The sequence below is a fragment of the Peromyscus eremicus genome, chromosome 3 (genome assembly GCF_949786415.1).
Source record: "Peromyscus eremicus chromosome 3, PerEre_H2_v1, whole genome shotgun sequence".
NCBI classification, from domain to species: Eukaryota; Metazoa; Chordata; class Mammalia; order Rodentia; family Cricetidae; genus Peromyscus; species Peromyscus eremicus.
This window is the reverse complement of record NC_081418.1, coordinates 50762735-50785786: the sequence shown is the minus strand read 5'-3', so window position 1 is coordinate 50785786 and position 23052 is coordinate 50762735. Positions and strand designations below refer to the sequence as shown.

The following is a 23052-nucleotide window of genomic DNA, read 5'->3' as shown; positions in this document are numbered from 1 at the left end:
GGAAATGTGGTATTAATATTCTTTCATTAGACCTCTTCTTGGTCAGCAGTCTGAATCACAAGGCCGAATTGCCCAGGGAGAAATGAGTCCTCAATTGTGTGAAAATCATCTAAATACTATTATTTATCATATTAGATTGCAAACCAGCCCACAGAGAGTTGGTTTTGCTGCATCAGAGATGTCCCTAGGTTCACTGGAAGAGACTTCCAGTACACCACAATTTGAGAAATAGACTGTCCCAGATCTGTAAAGTGGCAGGAAAGCTCGGGGGTGGGGGGTGGAGGGGAGATTGATTGTTTTTATTTATGTGTATGTGTGAGTATATGCCATATGTTTGCCAGTGACAGTGGAGGCCAGAGGTATGCCAGACCCCAGGGAGCTGAAGTTACAGGGGGTTGCGAGCCCCCCCATGTGGCTGTTTGGAACTGCACTCACTTCCTAGAGGAATAAGAAGTGCTCTTAACCACTAGCCATCTCTCCAGCCTGGATTTAATTTTTTGTTGTTGTTGTTTTTGTTTTTCGAGACAGAGTTTCTCTGTGTAACAGTCCTGGCTATCCTGAAACTCGCTTTGTAGACCAGGCTGACTTCGAAATCACTGAGATCCACCTGCCTCTGCCTCTCGAGTGCTGCAATTAAAGGCATGCGCCACCACCGCCCAGCTAATATATTTTTTAAAATAACGTGTGTGTGTGTGTGTCAGGCACACATGTACCACAGCATGACTGTAGAACTATAGAGGTCAGAGGACAGACTGTGTGAGTTAATTTTCTCTTACCATGTGGGTTCTGGTGAACAAACTCAGATTGTCAGGCTTGGCAGCAAGTACGTTTACCCACTGAGACATCTAGCCAGCCTATTTTAATCATCAGGGGCAAAAACAAAAACAAAGAACCCAGATGAGAGCAGCATATTCCATACCTCTGAATTCAGGCATCCTGATGGCCGTTGCTGAATGTGGGTGTTTCTGTACCTCTTCACTTCCAGCCTCTGCTCCCCATTCAAACTTAGCCTTGTAATGTGGCACGAGAATATGCCATCTCCTGGTCCCCTGGAGCTAGGAGTTGTTGTTACCTGATGGACAGTGAGTTCACACTTAGTGTTGGGTGTTTGAGGCTAAAGCTACTTGGGAGCATCTCCTGGAAGGATGGTGGTGTCTCTGCTTCCTCAGGCGATGGGGAAAGCACTCCTCTGAGTGGAGAGTGCTGCAGGGCCTGCGTGCAGCCCAGGCACTGTCCTAGTGTGCTGCTCTAGGAAGGAGGCAGAGCCTCCCTCAGCTTGGCGTCCCCTAGAGCATCCTACACACAGCTTGGCATGAGCCTAAAAGAAAAAGATGGAGAGCTAGCTGCCTGACTCACACGGAAGAAGGTTGCCTGGTGGGGGGTTTGGTCTGCAGAGCCAGAGTGCAGGCTGTAGAGAGCGGGATGATGGGTGGAGATTGGCTGCTCTCCCCGCCCCCACGTCCCATGTGGCTGTCTGCCAGAAGAGGACAGAAAGGCAGTGTCTGTGGGCCCAGCCACATGGAGAGGTTCCAAAAGCTTCAGCTGTGTGAGTGTTGTGAGAGGGACAATGAGTTCCTTCCTGTCCCCAAAGGCCTTTCAGGGCTCCCCTCCACCGTGGGATGAGTGGGCCCGAGCGCCTGGCTTCACTGGAGAACTGGGCTCAGTTCCACCACAGGTTTATTCCAGAATGTACAGTGCTGGGTTGCTGTAAAGTAACAGCTAGGCTCCTGGGCAGCCAATGCTCCAGCCCTCCCCAAACACAGCAAGCTTGGGGGCTACATCTGCTCCGGGCATTTTCAGCTCATGGGACCCTCCATGCCTTCTTCCTCCTAGAAAGAATTTTCTTATACATCTGTTTGTTTGTATGTGCGCATGCTCATGTAGAGGTCAAAGGGCAACTTGTAGGGAGTGGGTTCTTCCTTCTGCCGCGTGGGTTCATCCGGTGTGGTAGAAAGCACCTTCACCCCCTGAGCCGTCTCCCCTGACCAGGCAGGTCTTCTTCCTCTTTATGATGTGTGGTCTGTGGGTACTGTGTTTAATGTATTTTATGTTTTAGTTAGTTAGTTAGTTTGTTTGTTTATTTATTTGTCTTAGTCGCTGTTCTATTGCTGTCACATGGGGTTTCTCTGTGTAGCCCTGGCTGTCCTGGAACTCACTCTGTAGACCAGGCTGGCCTGGAACTTAGAGAGATGCACCTGCCTCTGTTTCCCAAGTGCTGGGATTAAAGGCGTGTGCCGCCACCCCCCGGCTGTGACCAACTCTTATAAAGGAAAGCATTTGACTGGGGGCTTGCTTACAGTTTCAGAGACTTAGTCCATGATCGATCGTGGCAGGGAGTGTGGTGGTGGGTATGTCGTCAGAGCAATAGCTGAGAACTTTACATCCGGGATTCCCTGGCAGCAGCCTGAGAGAGAGAGAGAGAGAGAGAGAGAGAGAGAGAGAGAGAGAGAGAGAGAGAGAGAGAGAGAAGGGGAGGGGAGGGGAGGGGAGGGGAGGGGAGGGGAGGGGAGGGGAGGGGAGGGGAGGGGAGGGGAGGGGAGGGGAGGGGAGGGGAGGGGAGGGGAGGGGAGGGGAGGGGCAGGGCAGGGCAGGGCAGGGCAGGGCAGGGCAGGGCAGGGCAGGGCAGGGCAGGGCAGGGCAGGGCCTGAGCCTGGCTTGGGCTTTGGAAACCTTAAAGCCCACCCCCAGCAACACACTCCTCCAACAAAGCCACACCTCCTAATCATTCCAAGCAGTCCACTGACTGGGAACTAAACATGCAAACATGTGAGCCTCTGGGGGTCATTCTCATTCAAGCCACCACAGTTATTTATTTATTTATTTATTTATGTCTCTGGCCTTTCCCTCCTCATACCTACTATCTAGAAGCATGTCTTGGAACACAACCCTTTGATTTCTTTGGGGAAGTTCTGAGCCAGGACATTGAATGCCCACACTGTTGCCTGGCAGGTTTATTAGCCTCAAAGAAAGGGTAGAAATCTTGGAAGCCTGAGGAGATCATATGACATCATCCCCCTGGGACAGGGTTTCTGAATGGTGTGTTCTTGATACCTCCAATTCTGGGTGGGGTCTCCTCGATATAAACAGTGTGGAGTGAGGGTTGTATACCTGCTTCCTTCTGAAGGAAGTGGTCTGTGTGACTCGCTGAGTATGTGTCCCTGTTCTCTAGGCCACCTGGAGCCTCTCTCGGTGCTGACATGGTGACAGTGTGCGGGCAGACCACAGGCAGCCACAGCCAGACTGGAACTCTGAGCTACAGATTGGCCGACAAGTAAGAGCCTCCCTTTGCATGCACCCTGAAAGTGTGGGGGTGAGCAAGCTTCTGAGTCTCCTTCCTTTCTCCCTAAGAGTGTAGGAATTTAATAGTTTCTCTCTCCCTTCCTCAACTAAGGGGTGTCAATTTCCCGAGCATGTCCTTGAACTGCCTTCATTTGAGGCTTGGGACAAAAGTGGTCGAGAGGGTCTGTATATTGCTGAGTGAGCATTGGGAATCTCCTTTGTGCCTTCCAGGCTAGGGCACATTTTTCTAGCTAATAGAACCACAGGCTTTTCACTCACCTCTGAAGCTTTGCACCATAGCTGTCCACATAGTCAGCCTTCCCATCTCCCGCTAGCATGGAGCCTTTTCCTTGATGCTGTTCATGTTCTGTTGTGAGTAAGCTCATCACCGCTCTGCAGCCCAGATGCTGGAATCCTAGAAGCAGGAACTCCAGATACCTGTGGGTCCCAGAGTCATGTGGAGAAGACACTCTGTCTGTTGTGGCGTCAGCTCAAATGTGTCACCATTCTTTCTCCCTCTTGCTTGACTTCAGTAAATACAGCATGTTCTTCCAACAAGCCAGTCTTTCTTCCTCGGGTACTGGTCAGTCATCCCAGGTGTTCAGGATCTTAAGTGACTACTGTGATGGTCACAGTTGCCATCAGTTGAGTACCTTGGGCATAATACATGTGTTAATCTATTAATTTATTAAATGCATTATGTATTAACAGCCTACCATATACCAGGAACAATAAACAAGACCAATTTGGCTTCTGTACTCAGAAAGCTCCGACCTAAAGAAGGGAGATAGTATTCCTACTTTTAGAAGAAGAAAAAAAAATAGAGGGTTACGGATATAGCTCAGTGGTAGAGCCCACACAGCATGCTCAAATCTCTGTGTTCAATCTCTGCAATGAGAAAAAAAAAATGTAGTGAGGACTCAAACCTAAGCCTCTCTGACTCCAAAGCCCAGCATTTATCTGCTGGCCAATGTTGTCTAGTAGCTATGTGACAGCGATTTGTGCTGTCATCGGTTGCCAGCAGTATACACTATTCTAGATGACCATGTTTTTCACATCTGTCCTCTACTTCCATCTTGCCATGAGAATAGAAACTATAAGTTGTCCCTTTCAGTTCTCAGGAAAATAACAATGGACTGTGTGTTTCTGCCTAAAATTTAAATCCATGTTACTGTCTTGAGGAGAATTAAAACAGTTTTTTTTCAGGGATGGAGAGGTGGCTCAGAGGTTAAGAGTTCTTAAGTCTCTCACAGAAAACCAAGGTTCAGCTCCTACCACCCACACGGCCGCTCACAACCATCTGTAACTCCAGTTCCAAGGGGTGCAGTGCCCTCTTCTGGCCTCCATGGACACAGGCATACATGTGGTACACATACATATATGCAGGCAAACACTCATGCATAAAGTAAAAATAAAATAAATACTGAATCCTAATTGTTGTTTTCAAAAAGAAATTCTGCTTTGACAGCCGTGGAAAGTGTGTTTGCGGTCTCACAAGCTTAACATTTATACTGTGCAACCAAGAACAGCAGCATAATTTGTGTGCCGATGATGTAACTAAGGGAAAGGTCTTTATATAAACAGCTTGTAGTCTTAGAAATGGAAAGTTATAGTAACGGGATGAATGCAGCTGCTAATTATTCATCCCTCACTGTGAACCTCAGCTGGAGTTTCTCACTCACTAGACAGTCAGATTTATATAAATTCAGAAGAACGTGCCCTAGCTTCGTGCCTGTTTACTGGGCCCACCCATCTAATTACCGTGCCCAATTGTGACCTCTGCTGTGCGAGACTGGTTTATATTTCGAAACACTGTATTCTCGTTCTCATTAAGTGTGCTTTGGATGGTCTCTTCCTAAAGAGGTTTTGGCATCTTTATGGTGCTAACCTTCTCAAATCACATTTAGAGGTGTGCAGTTCCACTCGTAGGTTCTAGACAGAGTCATCTGCAATTGTAGAAAACCTCTTCTATCCACTGAGGAGCCGTTTGCCACATGGGATTTGTGAGTGCTTAGCTGGCAGCTGGGGCAGCTGAGGGATGATGCTCTCATTTCATTGGATTTAAGTTCACATAACCCCATGCCTGGTGGAGACTGGATTGGACAGTGCGTTTCTAGGCCATGTCTAAAGTCTACATCTCCATGTTGATTGACACATTCACTGAGGCAGCAGACACTTACTGACTCCTGCTCTGCCAGGATTGTTCTGGAGCTGGGGAAGCAGCTCTTGACAAAACAGCCTCTCTCACAGAGAGCCATTCCAGTGGGGTTTGTGCTCCAGAGAGTGTCCCCCAAGTCGTGGCTTCACACCTCAACTCCGGGCAGTTCTTAAGCCCAAGCTGGGCAGTGGTGGCACACGCCTTTACTCAGAGCACTCCCAGGTGGATCTCTGAGCTCGAGGCCAGCCTGGTCTCCAGAGTGGGAGATAGCAGGGTCAGTAAAGTACCTGCTGTGGGAGCATGAGATCCTGAGAACCCGTGTAAAGAGCTACATGTGGCAGGTTACGTCCCAGCTGTGGGGATAAAGGGGCAGGTGGATCCCAAGGGCTCTATCCAGTCAGTCTAGCCTAGTCAGTGTTTCAGGCCAGTGAGAGACCCTGTCTCAGAAAACACATACATATAAAAATAAAGTAAACCTTTAAAAAGCAAAATAGCTTCAGAGGCCGGAGAGATGGCTCAGCAGTTAGAGGACCTGGGTTCAGTCCCCAGCACCCACATGGTGGCTCACAATCTATAACTCCAGTTCCAGGGAATCTGATGCCCTCTTCTGACATCCATGGGCACCGGGCACACATGGTTAACATACATACATGCAGGCAAACACCTATACACATAAAAGTTAAAAATGATACAATAAGTCTTAAAAAAGGAAAACAATAGCTTCAATGTTGTGGTTGGCAATTAGTGTATAATACTTATATCTGGTTCTGGCGTCTGTCCGAGACTGGCCAAGGACAGTAATGTAAGGACCCTCACCTTGTATTTGTCTCTCTGGCACAGGGTCAAGGCAGAAGGGCCAAAGGCTGGGAAAGCTTCTAGAAGGCAGCCGCTGCCCTTGGGAAGGAGTCCCCCAAGGAGCCCCCACAACCTCATGCTGGAGGCAGGAGTGGACATGCTCGGCTCCAACATGATCATCAGTGGCCCGGCTGCAGACCTTGGTGCTAAAGAGGCCAGCCGGCCTTCGAAGAAGCAGCTTGGTAGTGTCCAGAATCCCGGATCATCCACCCGAGCCCAGCCCCAGCCCCTCAGCATAAAGGACAAGATATCCAAGTGGGAAGGCAAGAGGGGGCCGCCTGCGCCTGAACCTGCCAGGCAAACAGACAGCCAAGAGAACTCCTTGCCACCTTGCGGGGTAGAGAGGAGAGACAGCGAGGTCACCAGAACTAGGAACGGAATGAGGCTTGAAGCAGAGAGCTTGGGAAATGACAGCAGAAGGACAGCAAGGAGCGAGTGTCAGGACACGGAACGGTGGCCAGGCCTGAGGCAGAGCGATGGACAGCCAGAGCCCAGCCAGCGCCGAGGGCTCGAGCTGAAACCCAGTGCCTTACGCTTCCAGAGTGACCATCTCTCCGTGCTGAAACAGGTCAAGAGACTGGAGAAGGCCTTGCAGGATGGCTCCGCTGGCTTGGACCCCCAGTTGCCAGGGACTTGTTATTCCCCCCACTGCCTGCCTGACAAAACAGAGGAGGACCGACCCACTCCTGAGAGCCGCGGAGGTGGGGCTTCCAAGTGGAGGGCCCACCACTTGGAGGGCAGGGAGCCAGGCCCTGACGTTTCAGAGGAGTGGAAAGGCCAGGAGAGTGTGTACAGGGGCTCCAGGCAGTACCCCCCAAAGCCTTTCATCAACCCCCTTCCCAAGCCCCGCAGAACGTTCAAACATGCTGGAGAAGGGGACAAGGATGGGCGTCCAGGGAGCCCCGGCTTTAGGAAAGAGAAGAGAATCCTGCCTCCCCTGCCCGCTCTGCCGCCCCCTCCCCCACCGCTGCCCTCCTCCCCTCCTCCCACCTCCGTGAGTAGAAGACCCTGGACGGGGAGGCAAAGACCCAGTGCTGAGCACAGGTAGGTGCCCGCCAGAGGACTCCGCTGGTGCCGGTGTCAGCCTAAGGATGCCGTCCCGTGTGCCTGAGGGCTCAGAGTCAGTCAGGTGTCCATGGTGTGGGGCAGCTTGTTGATCCACCTGGAAATGTGGTAACCTTTTGTTCTCTTACAAAAGAATGTTTGCCTCTAAATATCTTCCTCTGGAGGCAGGCACAGTGGCACAGGCCTATAATACCAGCTCTTGGGAGTTTGAGGCAGGAGGGTCGTAAGTTCAAAGCCAGCTTGTACAACATAGCAAGTTCCAGGCTAGCTTGGGCAAGTTAGTGAGATCCTGTCTCAGAACAACCAGATTACCTTTCAGGTGTGATAAGGGCTTGTAATTGTCACCAAAGGTTAGGCGTTTCCCAGTTTACCTTTTTTCCCCCTTTCAGAGTGTGTGTGTGTGTATGTGTGTGTGTGTGTCTGTCTGTCTGTCTGTGGGATGGGTGTGGAGGCCAGAGCTGACATCCGGTGTCTTTTTTGATTTTGTTCTCCACTTACTGAGGCAGAATCTTTGTCTGTCATTGACCCAGCTTGGCCCAGGGATCTCATGTCTGTGCTTCCAGAGTGTGGGCACTACAGGTGGTCACGTGCGCTCCCCCCCACCCCCCCACAGTGTCTGTGTATGTAGTCCTGGAATTCTGTCTGTAGCCCAGGCTGGACTCGAACTCACAGATGCCTCTGCCTCCCGAATGCTGGGATTAAAGGTGTGTGCTTCCACTCCTAGCTGGTTTTTGTTGTTGAGACAAGGTCTTTGCAGAGGTCCCCGCAAGCTCTACAGTCAGAGAAATGGATCTCAGAGGCAAGAAGGAAGCTCAGTCCAGCACGACTTAGCCGGTGCTGATTCAAGCTTCTGTAGTCTGACACCAGGCAGTTTATTTTAGATATATTTAAGTACAGTACAATTTTGGAAAAAAAAAAGTTTCCTGGTAGCAGTTATCTCAATCCCATGTACACAATAAAGTGTGACTACATCAAAACTCTTTTGCAAAGTAACTTCTTTTGCATGTGACTTCTACCTTGAAGATGGGTTCTATCTATGGCTTAAGGCCCAGGATCTGGTGTGGTCTCTGACCCACGTAGTGTAGAGGTCACATCTCCCCTAAGGATGGGTTCTATTGACTGAGAAACAAAGATAAAGGTCTAGGGAGGGAGAGTCTGGGGTAACATTCTGGGGTGGGGGATGGGTGAGGCGTGGCCCTACAGCTAGCAAAGGTCACCTGATTATTAAGAGCATCAGCTCCCAGTCCTCTGGGTGGAAAACAGGTATACACATATCTAATGCAGCCTATGGAGACCAGCTCCACCGTTCAGCGAAAAATTGCAATAGCACATGTGAAAATTACAGACAGAAGCAAATGATATTCCAGAGTCTGTGGCCCTGCGGCCATGCCTAACGAGGTTCCCCATCAGAAAATTATTCACCTGGTGGGTTGACACCTTGAATATCAATTACCGTTTGTTGTTGCTCTGACATGTCTTTTTTTTTTTTTTTTTTTTGGTTTTTCGAGACAGGGTTTCTCTGTGTAGCTTTGCGCCTTGGTAGCCCAGGCCGGCCTCGAACTCACAGAGATCCGCCTGGCTCTGCCTCCCGAGTGCTGGGATTAAAGGCGTGCGCCACCACCGCCCGGCGCTCTGACATGTCTATTGGCTACCGGCACACATCCCTTCTGTTGAAGAGACAAGCCTTCTGCTTAACATTCCTGGTTTTCCTAGTGCCTGTCTGTGAACGCAAAGACTTCGAGCTCTCTAGATCAAGCTGTCATAACTTGTCAGAACTCACTCTGTAGCTCAGGCTGGCCTTGAATTTGTGGTAATCCTGCCTTAGCCTCCCAAGTGCTGAGATTACAGATGTGAACCACCGTGTCTGACTTACTTCATTCCTTTATTTGCCTCCTAACTTGGCTTGGCATCTTCCACATGGGCTTTGGCCACTCATCTTCAATCTACTGTTGCCCAAGGCCACCAGCAGCCTCTCTCATTAAGTCCAAAGGCCAATGTTCTGTCATTTTCTTAGATGACGTCTCTTGGTGTGGAGGACAACTGTTGTATCATCCTGTCTTGAAACATTGTCTTCATTTGGCTTCTGGCACCTCCAGGTGAGGCTTCCTCCTGGACGCTCTCAGGTCCTTCCTTTTCTCCTTCTACTATTAGGACAGTACCTACTATCCTGACCTGTCCCTGCCCCAGCCGGGCTCGGACCAAGGGCTTTTGTCCTCTCCCGACACTTGTCCCTGAAGGTCTCATCCCATCCTGTGCATGTCACTTGCCAAGTATATGATTCCCCAACTGAGATCTCAGTCTCAGCTGAGTGCAGTCATGGCCTGCTGGATCTCCATGTGGCTGTCACTCCAGGCCACCACTGACCATTTCACAGTAGCCGATGTCCTGTCAAATGACGTCACCCTTTACTTAGTTACTTAACCCAAGAGCTAGTCACTCGCTTTGATTTTTTTTTTTTCACATGCTCCTGACTAACCCAGCAGCAAGCTCTTCAGTCCTACTTTTAAAACTTGATCTTGAATCTGATTATATCATCTTGGATCCACTGCCCACCTCCCAGAACATTCCTGCTCAGTAACCAGAAGTGGTTTCCAGAAATTAATTGTGTCCTGCACCCACTCAGTGTTATCCGTCAGCTAGGGTGCTTTTGGTTCAGATAACTTCATTTTTTGTGTTCTCTCCCAAGAGGAAACAGTTTGCATACTCTAAAGTGTGTGTGTGTGTGTGAATATTTTTTTAGACAGGTTCTCTCTGTGTAGTCTGGGCTATTCTGGAGCTCACTATATAGATCAGGCTGGCTCCAAACTCACAGAAATCCACCTGCTTCTGCTTCCCCCAAGTACTAGGATTAAAAGCATACATTACAGTGCTTGGACATATATAATTATTTATATATAAAATTTTTGTATTTTTCTAAATATTCTCTTTATTACTATCATATTTCACATAACCAAAATAATGCTTTAAATTAGGATTATGTATATTTGTTTCTTCCTAAGTAACTTAATATTGCATTTTTAAAACTATTTTTAATTACGTATATCTGTGTAGGTATGTGCATGTGAGTGCAGGTGTCCATGCAGGTGAGAGACATCGAATGCCCTGGAGCTGGAGTTTTCAGTCAGTTGTGAGCCATCCCACATGGTTGGTTGCTAAGTGAACTCAGGTTCTCTGCAAGAGCAATCTTTCTAGCTTTTTGTTGTAATTTTTTGTTTGTTTGTTTTTTGTATTTTGTTTTGTTTTCACTAGACATGATCTCACTATGTATCTCTAGCTGTCCTGGAACTCACTTTGTAGACCAGGCTGGCCTCGAACTCACAGAGATCCTCCTGCCTCTGCCTCCCAAGTGCTGGGATTAAAGGCATGAGCCACCGCCACCACTGGACCAGGCTCACATTTTCAAATGCAGGCATAAGCAGAGAGAGGAGACTGGGAGTAGGGAGAGACTGTAAGCTCTCCAAGCCCACCCCCAGTGACATACTTCCTCCAGCAAGGTCACACCTTCTAACCCGCCCCCAAACCGCGCGACCAGCTGGGGACCAAGTGTTCAGATGCACGAGCCTATGAGGGACATTCTCATTCTCATCACCACAGAAAGATTTACACGTGGGGAATGAAGTCCCAGTTGGCTCCTGTGTGAGTGTGTGAGTGAATTCAGTTTGCTAATAGTTGAAGATTTTTGTGCCAGTGTTCTGTAATTGAGGTAAATCTACACTTGGGTGATTCGTTCGCATTTATTTACATTGTGACACTGTCTGCACACTTGTGCATGTGGCAAGGTACACATGTGGACACCAGAGGACAACTTGGAGGAGTTGCTTCCCTCCTTCACCATACAGGTTCTGAGGATCAAACCCAGGTTGTTAGACGTGGCAGCAAGCACCATTACCTGGGAGCCATGTTTTTAGGCAGGGTTTCATTATGTAGCGCACTGGAAGCACCAGAATGTTAATCGTTCATGGTCATCTCCTCAATGGAGGAAATGTGTATGTGTTTTCCACCCAGAAGGCTGGAAGTGGATGCTGTTAAAAAAAATTAACCTATCTGTATCTGTATCTGCTATCTGTAGGGCCAGGCTGTGGGAGCCCATAGAGGTTTCCTAGTGAGATCTGAGCTTGCTTTATGCAGGAGGACTGCATAAGAGCATGATTGGGCCAGGTGGTGGTGGCGTGCGCCTTTAATCCCAGCACTCGGGGGAGGCAGAGCCAGGCGGATCTCTGTGAGTTCGAGGCCAGCCTGGTCTACAGAGCGAGATCCAGGACAGGCACCAAAATTACACAGAGAAACCCTGTCTTGAAACCACCCACCACCCAAAAAAAGAGGATGATTGGACCATGTGCCTGGATACCAGGTATTTGGAAGAGTCTACACTTGGCTGTATCTAGCAAGGGGGAGGTCTTTTGCCTCACCCTGTGGGATTGTTATAAAAAGCCCTTTTGAATAGAGTTCTGGGCTGGTGGGTGTTGACCCAGGCCTTCCCAAAGCTGTCCTGTGTTTCTGTCTTCTCGTCATCTAGGTCTCTCTATCTTTTCTTAATTCCTCTCTCCTCCACCTAAGAACCCTTCAAAAGGTGGGAGTAGGTCGGAGCTGGTCTCCCCTGGACACCAGCCTCACCAAACCCGCCCCCCCCCCCAGTGTTTACCCCAGACTCTCCCTCCCTACACCTTTATTTTGTGTTTCTCAGTCAATAGGTGAATCCCTAGGAGAGATGTCTCATGCACTTCACAGCCTGGTGACCTCTACACTACGTGGGTCGGAGACCACACCAGATCCTGAGCCTTAAGCCATAGGTAGAACCCATCTTCAAGGTAGAAGTCACATGTACTTTGCAAAAGAGTTTTGATGTAGTCACACTTTATTGTGTACATGGGATTGAGATAACTGCTACCAGGAAACTTTTTTTTTTTTTTCCAAAATTGTACTGTACTTAAATATATCTAAAATAAACTGCCTGGTGTCAGACTACAGAAGCTTGAATCAGCACCGGTTAAGTCGTGCTGAACCGAGTTTCCTTCTTACCTCACTTGGATCGGATCATTTCTCTGCTTGTAGGAACCCCCACAGTCTAGCCTACCTGGCTGTCCTGGAACTCGCTCTGCAGACCAGGCTGATTTCAAACTCAGAGATTCACCTGCCTCTGCCCTTCCGAGTGTTGTTCCTATGAGCCATTTTGTTCTGTTGTTGTCGTTCATTTGTTTGTTAAAATGTAATTTAAAAAAATGTATGTATGGGCTGGAGAGATGGCTCAGCAGTTAAGAGCACCGGGTGTTCTTCCAAAGGACCCGGGTTCAATTCCCAGCACCCACATGGCAGTTCACAACTGTCTGTAACTCCAGTTCCAGGGGATCCTACACCCTCACACAGATATAAGTGCCAGCAAACACCTATGCATATAAAAATACATTTCTAAAAAATTATGTACATGGGTGTTTTTCCCATATGTATGTCTGTGCACCACATGCATGCCCAATACCCACAGAATCCAGAGAGGGTTTCAGATCCCCTAGAACTGGAGATAGATACAGTTGTAACCTACCATGTCAGTGCTGGTAATTGAACGCAGATCTTATGGAAAGACCAGCAATGCTCTTAACCTGAGCCATCTCTCCAGTCTGTTTTTTTGTTGTTATTGGTTTGTATGTTTGTTTGTTTTGTTAAATTAATATTGTGTGTGTGCGTGCAATTACGTGCCTGTGGAGGCCAGAAGAGGGTGTTGTATCCTTTGGAGCTGGAGATACCTGATGAGGGTCCCTGGGAATAGAACTTGGGTCCTCTACAAGAGCAACTGCTCTGAACTGCTGAGCCGCCTCCCCAGCCAATTGTTATGTTTTGTGTTGAAGGAAGAGCTGGCTTTGATGCTGGGAATTGAGCCCAGGGCCTTCTGCAGGTTAAACTCATGTTCTACCACTGAGTCACATACCCTCAGCCTCTATCCAGTTCGAAGTCCTTGCCAATTCAGTGCCAGAGCCTGGCTACATTAATTACAGCCTGGTGGCTTCTCCGGGTGATAACACTTCCTCGCCCCTCCCCGGGGCAGCTTGGTTGTGGAAACAAATCTTTTGTGTATGTCATGGTTGGACAGACAGACAGCCTGGTGAATCATTATTCTCATTATCTCTTTCCTCCTTGCTACAATCTGCTGTTTTCAGCCTTCTAGCATTTTCTTTATAAGCAGCTAAAATGACTTTGTTTCAGTCCAAAAATGAAATACATCTTGGCTAGTTCAAATATGATCACATCAGCTGCACTTTAACAGTTTTGACTTTAGGTTTCTCATTTTGTTTAAAATACTACAGTGGAGGTGATTAGGGCAAGATGTTCACTTTCTACATCTGAAAGAATAGTATGCTCTTTGTTGTGGTCCTATCTCCTAGAGAAAGAAAAATGGCTTACCCCTGCATTTGGCAGACGTCCTGTCTTTTCTGAGTCAGGAGAGCCAAGCCAAGGCTGGAGAAAGAAATGATGAAGGATCCCGAGGCCGTGAGGGTTTGGGATGACACAGCCAGTCTGGGGGCTTTACAGACTGAAGTCACTGTATTCTCATTGGCCACTCGGCCTGCCCCAGCCGAGCCACACCAGGGGATGCTGATTCTTGGTTTGAGGACAATGTCTCTTTTTCTCTTCCTTCTTTTTCCTCCTCCCTTCCCTTCCCTGCCTCCTTCCTTTTCTTCATTTCTCTGAAACTCCAGGAAATTAACTGCAAAGACTTAGGCCCTCAGCCTAACCCCTCATGTGTCAGGAAGTTCCAAAGATAAGCATCCTACAGTCACGTGAGCTTGGCTATGGATGTTATGGCATACGTTTAATAAGCCTGGCATGAATGCCTTGAGGCTGCCATGAAACAAAAGTGGTATTTTTTTGATGTAAGTACCTCAAATTCACATAGATGTATGCTCCAAATATTTTAACTTGAATTTAGATTTTCACATTTAAGCTGCATTTGGTCATGCGACGGTTTTGAAACCTTTGTAGAAACCAAATAGCTCCACCCACCATGATTTTAACTGTCACTGATGGTTTTGGCATCAGACAGATCTGTCCTCTACCTGGGGCTTCCTCCTCGGCCTTGGGAACTGAGGAGCCCTCACACACTCACCACTGCCAAGGGATGCGTGCTGTCATGGGTTCCATCACCACCTCGCTGGGGCTGGCAGTTCCCCAGCAGTCTGCCTGGACGGGATGGACAGCGCTCTTCCCTGAGCGCTCAGCCATCCGTCAGTTAAAGTTACCTCTGTAGCCTTGCCGCCATGTCTATGTCGACATGGGTGCCGGCCTCTGAGGCAGCTCTGAGTGGCCGTGTATAAAACATGAATTAGGGGCTGCAGAGATGGCCCAGTGGTTAAGAGCACTGACTGCTCTTCCAGAGGACCCAGGTTCAATCCCCAGCACCCGTATCAGGGGCTCACGACCACCTGTAACAACAGCTCCAGGAGATTCACTAACTCTCATGGCCTCTGCAGGCACCTGAGTACACATAAAGATAATAAAAGTAAATCTTTAAAAACAATGTGTGAGTGTTTGGCCTGCATGTATGTGTGCACCATGTGTGCACTTAATGCCCATGGAGATCAGAAAGAGGGCATTGGATTCCCTGGAACTGGAATTACAGATGTAAACCACCATGTGGGTGCTGGGAACCAAACCCAGGTCCTCTGCAAGAGCAACATGAGCCCCAAATAAATCTTTTAAGAAGAAGGTCAAGCTGGACTTGATAGCACACACCTATAATCTCAGCACTTGGGAGGTAGAAGCAGGTAAATCTCTGTGAGTTCGAAATCAGCCTAGTCTCCATAGTGTATTCCAGGACAGTCAGGGCTACATAATGAGACCCTGTCTCAAAACAAAACAAAACAAAACAAAACAAAACAAAAACAGAGGAATGAATGAATTAGTTTGAGGTTCAGAGCAAGATTGCTTTGAGAAACGTGGTTTAACGGAGACGTTTGCGTCACCAGCAACTATGTTGGAAAACAAAGAGGCCTTGGTTGCTGTTCTGTACTCTGAGGGCCTTTATTATTTCTTATTTTTCATTGGAAGGTGAGAATCGCTGGGTCTTGGACACTATTCTTTAGGCTTTTGCCTCTAGCAATTTTAGAGTTTCAGGTCTTATATTAAGATCTTTAATCAGATGTGTTTTTCTGCAGGTAAGAGATACAAATATTAATTTTTCTTTGCACTGTTTATTGAAGAGGCCGTCTTTTCCAGTTTATGCATTTGACACATTGGTCAAGATTCAGTGACTGTACCTGTGTGTGTTTGTTTCTGGGTTCTCCACTCTGTTCCATAAGTGTTTACATTTACATGTCTGGGGTTTTGTTTGTTTTGATTTTTTGGTTTTTTGAGACAGAGTCACACTGTGCAGCCCTGGTTGCTATGTGGACTAGGCTGGCTTCAAATTCACAAAGATCTGCTTGCCTCTGCCTCCAGAGTGCTAGGATTAAAGATGTGAGCCACCATATCTGGCTAAAAGTAGCTTCTCGTGTTTTCATTCCTAGCCAGGCATGGTGGCGCACGCCTGTAGTCCCTGCCTCAAGAGGATTGCTGAGTACAGATCAGCCTCCATTACAGAGTGAGACTCTGCTTCAAAAAAAAAAATCAAAGTTATTCAATCAATTAATTAGCTAATCAATCACACTCATTTACTTATTCAGCCAACCAATATTTACTGTGACTATATTTAGTGTTCGATGTGGGAATTTATTAATGAGCAAGACTGATAGAGGCCCTCCTAGAGCATCTAGGCTAGCAGGAGGACAACTGCTTCTGTGAGGCTTGACTGGTAACTCCAGAGCTGTGCTAAGTGCTCTCAGGAAGCAGAAGGCGAAGGCGCTGGGGGGATGTTCGGCAGGTGAATGCGGTCTGCCAAGGGAACAGGGCAGCCTCCAGAGGAAAAGATGTTTAGATGCTCAGTGTGGGAGGAGGTGGTGGCAGACGGTCAGTGAAGAGCAGATACAGACCCTGAGCTCTCTGTGCTGAAGGAACCAAAGGAAAGAGGTCTGGCCAGAATGGGATGGGGTCCCCAAGGATGGACGAGGAGGCCTGGGGTCTAATGGAGCCAATTCTAGAGCTCTGGAGACAGCTTTGAAGGGAGCAGTCATCAGATTTGCATCTGTTAGGGTTCCCCTTGGCGACTGAGTGGGTGTTGTGGTCACGTTGTGATGTAATTTCGGTTGGGGGCCCGGAAGAAGTGGTCATTTCCAAGGAGGCTGGAGGGGTAGAATGCCATTAGTTGGTTCGGTGTAGGTGGGCTTAGAGAGAGGGCTCTGCAATATGCCTCGCAGCTCCAGGCATGAACATCTGGTTGGCCTTCCAGAGGGCAGCTCCGAGAGAGGAACTTCTTTTGAGACATGTTAATTTTGAGGTTCTTGCCCACGGTCTTAAATTAGCATTTTATTTACAAGAATATGGAAAAGCCATTAGTAAACACCCCCCCCACACACACACACAGTATTTGGACATTGGTCATAATTTTTAAATGTTTTTTGAAGCAATTTCATGAAATACTCCAGGCTTGGCCTCAAACTCCAGATCCCTTGCCTCAGCCTCCTGAGTACTGGGATTAGACTCCCATGGAGGGAGGGCTAGAAAAGAAAGGGACTAGAAAAGAAAAAAAAAAAAAAAAGAAGAAGATGAAATTCATTGAGGGTTGGGGGGCCTGATGTATGCACCAGTAATCCCAGCACTTAGGAGGCAAGAGAAATCCGAAGTCTGGGAGGCCATCCTCGACTACATAGTGAACTGGACCAAGCCTGAGTTATGAGGGAGTTCATCGTAACAGTGAGATCAGGGTCACATCTCTAAAACCAGCTGTCATGTGATTATTGGAGGGCCTGGGAGGCAAAGAGGAGGTTGCGTTCTCCCTAGCTGTGAGCATCCTTAAGGCAGGGACTTGTTGCCTTTCTTCACTAGTGCGGAGCGCAGTATGACCCACAGAAGTTATTTAGCACACCCGTGGGTGGTGTGGAGCATGGGTGCTGGGCGTTGTTTAGCTGGAGACCTGTTTGGTTGTGCTTGTCATTCATTTACCTTTGGAAATACCCTTTTTCTCCAAGTTAATACATAAAGGCTAAAACTTTTCTCAAGTTCAAAGTTGTCCATAGAGACTTAGCACAGTGGATCAGTCATTCATGTGAGCAGGTTTTTCTTCAGGGTGTGTGATCTCCCACCTGCACTGTAGCCTGGCTGTTCTCACCTAAGAGAAGGAGACCAGGATGAGCTCTGTGTGAATTTAAAGTTTTTTATTGGACCACACAGACCCTACTACAAGTCCGAAGAGGCGGCCCTGAGCTGAGTCTGAGTGCACAGGGATGTAGCTGTGATGGCCGTTAGCAAGCATGACATGATATGGATTTTTTTTTTTTTTTTTTTAGACAGGGTTTCTCTGTGTAACAGCCCTAGCTACCCTGGAACTCGCTTTGCAGACCAGGCTGTCCTCGAACTCACAGAGATCTGCCTGCCTCTGTCTCTGCTGGGATTAAAGGCGTGCACCACCATGCCTGGCTGAGGATCTGAGCTTTTAATAAGGCTAGGACAAGTTGTGTCACTATGGTTACTGTTTGATAAGGGAGCTGAGGCCTTGGGCTTACAGAAGCAGAATAGTGCAGGTTAGCAAAAGTTCCTCCAGGTACTGTACATGCCTGAGGGTCAGCCTGACCTCAGTTTTAGCCCGAGGTCAGGTCAGGATTTGGCAAGTATGTTTTCCTCACTTCACCAGAACCTTAGAACAAGAGGACAGAAGTCCCTGCAAGCCAGCGCGCTCACGTGTGATGCTGGCACATGCCAGTGAAGACCAGACCTTGTAATATTACAATTCTGCTTTCCTGTTAGTTCTGGAATTGGTGGCTTCTCCTTGCACCTCTGTGGATCTTGCTTTGTGTTGATTTACAGTGTTGCCTTTTAGATTTCACACATTGGTCCCTTGAAAACCAGTACTTTGACACAGAGATGGAATTGCCATTAGGAAACCCTGTGATAACTTATTTTACAAGTTAAGCTTTGCAGCAGAGGCAGGAAGATCACAAGTTCAAGGCCAACCCCGGGCGACATAATGAGAGACCCTCTCTCAAAAAGCTAGGGACTGAGCTGAGTGTGGTGGCGCACACCTTTAACCCCAGCACTCGGGAGGCAGAGGCGGGAGGATCTCTGTGAGTTCGTAGGCCAGCCTGGTCTACAGAGGGAGTTCCAGGTCAACCAGCAGGGCTGCACACAGAAACCCTGACTTGAAAAACCAAAAAGCCAGGGGCTGAGGCTGACGTGACAGGGCACTTGCCTAGCGTGCACCAGGCTGTCGAGGGTTTGCCGTGGGACTGCTTGTTCTGATTTTGTTTGTTCTGGTTTTCTGTTACATTTATTTATCTGTGGGTATGTGTGATGAGGGATGCTCGGGTACCACGCTAATGAGGGGAGGACAACTTGCAGGAGTTGGTTCACAGTGTGGGTCCAGCAGATTGGACTTGGTTCCTCAGGCTTGGTGGTGAACACCTTTTCCTGCTGAGCCTTCTCGTGGGTCTCACTTTGGTTTGTTTGCTGTTATTTTATTGTGGGTTTTTTTTTGTTGTTGTTGTTGTTGTTTGTTTCTTTTGAGGCAGAATCTACAGCCCAGACTGGTCTGAAACTCACGGTAGCCTAAGTGGGCCTAGGACCATTGAAAATTCTCCTGCCTCAGCCTCCAGAGTGCTGGGATTAAAAACATTAATCACCATGCCCAGCTTTTTTTTTTTTTTTAATTGTATTGCATTGTACTTCTGATTTTTTTGAGACAAGGTCTCACTATGTAGCTCTGGCTAGCCTGGAATTCACTATGAAGACCAGGCTGGCCTAGAACTCAAATAGATCTGCCTGCCCCTGCCTCTGGAATGCTAGGATTAAAGATATGCACCACAATACCCAGCTCCTTAGCTTTGATTTTTAAGGGGGGATCTCATTATGTAGACCGGGCTGACCTAGAACTTGATGTCATATCCTTCTGACTTAGCCTCCCAAGTGCCGTCATTGCAGACGTGTACCACCAAGCCTGCCTCCTAATCAGTTTAAAAGAAAGTTCGCCGGGCGGTGGTGGCGCACGCCTTTAATCCCAGCACTCGGGAGGCAGAGCCAGGCGGATCTCTGTGAGTTCGAGGTCAGCCTGGACTATCAAGTGAGTCCCAGGAAAGGTGCAAAGCTACACAGAGAAACCCTGTCTCGAAAAACCAAAAAAAAAAAAAAAAAAAAAGAAAGTTCATATTCTTACAACGTGGTCTTTCTAAATGCGGTTTAGACTGTCAAAACCTTGTATGTGTCAGGACTCAAATGCAAAGCATGCCTAATATGTTAGCATCTTGCTCCTATAAATATGGGGAAAAAATCACAACAGAGTTAAGGTGTGTCTTGAAGTCCAGGATACCTAGCAGTAGCCATTTGGATGATGGTTAATCCCATCCCAAGGAACCCCAAGGTCATCCAGATTAGTTGTTGTGTGCATGCACTGTAAAGAAGAGAGCTAGCCACTGGACTATGCCCTGAAGTGTACAAACGTTTTGAGTTGTTAGGACTCTGTGCTGCAAACCACACCCCCACCCCATCATCTCTCCTCATAGTACTAGTCTGGGCAATAACAACCTGGCCTGGAGAGGTCAGAGTCAGTGCAGCGTGGCATATTACCATTCCAGAGAAAGCAGCTAACACCTATGTCCCAGACCAGACCCCATCTGCTAGAGCTCTGAGACTTGGTCCCCGGTCTGCCTGCAGGAGCCCTCAGTGGAGGCGGAAGAGGCTCATGAGTGTGATGAGTTTCTGCTGCAACTCAGGCATTTGCCTGGTCTTACGGCTCTGCAGCCCTGGCCTGAAAGCTGTGGCCTGCCTCCTTTGCACTCTGACCTCTGCTGTGTTCCGAACCAGCCTGAATTGATTCCCGTTCTCTTTATTGTTTCCTTCCCTGGTGCACACCCCAGAAAGTCCTATGAGTTTGAAGACTTGCTGCAGTCTTCCTCTGAGAACAGCAGGGTGGACTGGTACGCACAGACCAAGCTGGGGCTCACGCGCACTTTATCGGAGGAGAACGTCTACGAAGACATTCTAGGTAAGACTCCAAAATGTGTGTAGAGGGCTATGGGTGTGAGTCTGTCTGGGATGAAGTGAGAGTTGAAATGGAGGTTCTGCTGGAAACACACGTGCATGCACTTAAAGACAGATGTGCAGGTACTGTGTGAGAAAGCAGCAGGTCAGCAGGGCTGGGAGAGTGAGCCTCAGTGGGCTGAAGGAGAGAGGCAACGGTGATCCAGGAAACATGAAGCCTCAGGGTCCAGGATAGAATCCTGTCTCCGCTGGTTGTTTGGTGACTTTAGCTGGTGACAAAAGGGCTCAGAATTTGAGATCTTTGTCTGTCTAATGATGATGCTGGCCCCCTTGCAAGTTGCTCAAGGATTGGTGAGAATACAAAAGACTTGGTTTCCAACGGCCTTTCCTTTGTTATCAGCTGTGGAATGAAGGCACTGTAGGCCAGGATGCTCTTTCAGGTGACATGAGTGTGACTCCAACAGGGCAGCAAAGCACAGGCTAAATGATGTCTGTGGCTAGAAGAGTAGCCTTGATGGAGCTCCGAGACTCCTCAGCTTCCAAAGTTTGTTTCAGAGTTCAGTAATCTTCAGGGAATAGTTCCATTTCGGCGAAGCCTGAGCTCAGACCTGAGTCTGCTTGTGATGGCCGAAGAAATGAGCTGATGCTCGAGCGGTGCCGCTTGAAAGCCTGCGAGCCAGTGTCTCCAGCTACGCCACGTGGGCTGTCCCTGTGGCCCATGACAAAGCCACCAACTCGAGCAGTTCTGGAGGTACTGGGAGGGATGGCTCAGAGGTTAAGAGCACCGACTGCTCCTCCAGAGGTCCTGAATTCAATTCCTAGCAACCACATGGTGGCTCACAACCATCTGTAATGAGATCTGGTGCCCTCTTCCGGCCTGCAGGAATACATGCAAGTAGAACACAGAATACGTAATAAATAAATCTTAAAAAACAAAACAAAATTTGCTTGGTATGAACCACCTCGGGAGAAGTGTGCAGAATAGGATTCTTCTCAGTTGGAAAGACACTGAAAACTAGTTTTCTATCATGGGAATAACTTGTGTCGTATATAATCTCTTCTACAGATAGTATAAAACTTTAGCATGTTAAAGTCACTCATCACACTTTAACTGATGTAAACACATAGAATCATGAATAAAAGCTCAGAATACCCTTGGAAACAGAAGGAGAGCTGGTGAGAGTGAGAAGCCCACAGGTGTTTGCACGTGAGGCAGACAGCGTAGACACACACAGACAGCACACATGGGGTCACCAGTACCAGAAACGCCTCTGAAAGGAGAGAGCTCAGGAGGGCGGGAGGGCTTGGCAGAGCTGTGTGAACCAGTGTCAGGATGGGTGCCCACCCTTGCAGTGATATGGCAGAGGTAGTTTAGGGGAATCTGCAACCCGAACTGGCTTCTCCTTTCTTCTCTCATGATGGTTTTGTTCTCAGCAGGGTTTCCCACCATCCCCAGGAAGGCTGCTACCAGCTCGCTGGGACCCATGCTTTCCTCTGTAGAACCAGAGCCTGGGGCCTGCAAGTCCCAGCAAAAGTCCTGAGTCACTCCGGCCAGACCAGCTTATGTCTGTGTTCATTTTTAGTGACTTTCAGTAGTTGCCTTAGGCCTGGGCTGTCAGCCCTTCTGAACTTGCCTCTGAGGCCCCACAGAGCAGCAAGTCCTGAAACTGGGAATGGAGTTTATTTGACGCAGCTACAAGTCGGGAGATGGAGAGTTACCCCTTAGTGAGAATTGGGATCTGCTGCTACAAAGAAGGGCTGGCCAGGAAAACCACACACATCCCACAAGGACTCACAGGGAGGAGGCCAGGGTGCTCTCCTAGTGCTCTCTGGAAAAGTTCAGGGGCTTGAGAGATGACGCAGCAGTGAAGAGTGCTGTCTGCCATTGCCAGAGACGTGGGTTCAGTTCCCAGCACCCGCATGGAGGCTCACAACCATGTGTAACTCCAATTCCAGAGGATTTACACCCTCTTCGGGTCTTCTCAGGCTTCAGCCACACATAGTGCATGGATAATATGTGCAAGCAAAACACCATTCACATAAAAGAAAATCTTTTAAAAAGAGAAAAAAGACCAAGTTCTAACATCTCTAACCCATTTTGCCATTGATCACAGATCCACCCATGAAGGAAAATCCTTACGAGGACATCGAATTGCATGGCCGCTGCCTGGGCAAGAAGTGTGTCCTGACTTTCCCTGGATCTCCCACCTCTTCCATCCCGGAAACTTCCACCAAGGTACCTTGGGCACTCTGGAGTTCTTCCCGTTCAGCCATTGTCTTACTCAGCAGCCCTCTCCACAGAGCTCCCTAAAACACCTTTGGGTTTCTAACTCAGGACCCCTCCTAAGTCAGTCACTAAAAAGCCATGCATTCAAACTGTCCTGAGCCAGGTGTAATGAATCCCACCTGCAGCCCCAACACTAGAGCCAAGGCAGGAGAATTGCTGCTCAGAGTTCAGGGTCAGCCTGACATAGTAAGTTCCAGAGTAGCCTGACTAAGAAAAGAAAATCCTGAGCATAAATAAACAAGTAAAGAAAGGCATCCTGATGAGATATAAGGAAAAAAGATAGAGTGGAGAACTGGTTTGTTTAGTGTACTACCTACCATCTGTGTACATTTGTTTGTTTGTTTGTTTTTTCAAG

At 48.2% G+C, this 23052-nt stretch overlaps 1 protein-coding gene across 1 annotated transcript in view; it reads left to right on the top strand.

Annotated features, from left to right (window-relative positions):
- Positions 1-3173: 3173 nt before the first annotated feature.
- Dennd2a (DENN domain containing 2A) overlaps positions 3174-23052 on the top strand; it is a 58280-nt gene continuing 38401 nt past the window's right edge. Inside the window, exons 1-4 of the mRNA XM_059257617.1 lie at positions 3174-3271; positions 6278-7336; positions 20287-20414; positions 22525-22646. Of these exons, the coding sequence (XP_059113600.1) occupies positions 3198-3271; positions 6278-7336; positions 20287-20414; positions 22525-22646 (1383 nt within the window). The 5' untranslated portion in view covers positions 3174-3197. The remainder of the gene's footprint in view (positions 3272-6277; positions 7337-20286; positions 20415-22524; positions 22647-23052) is intronic.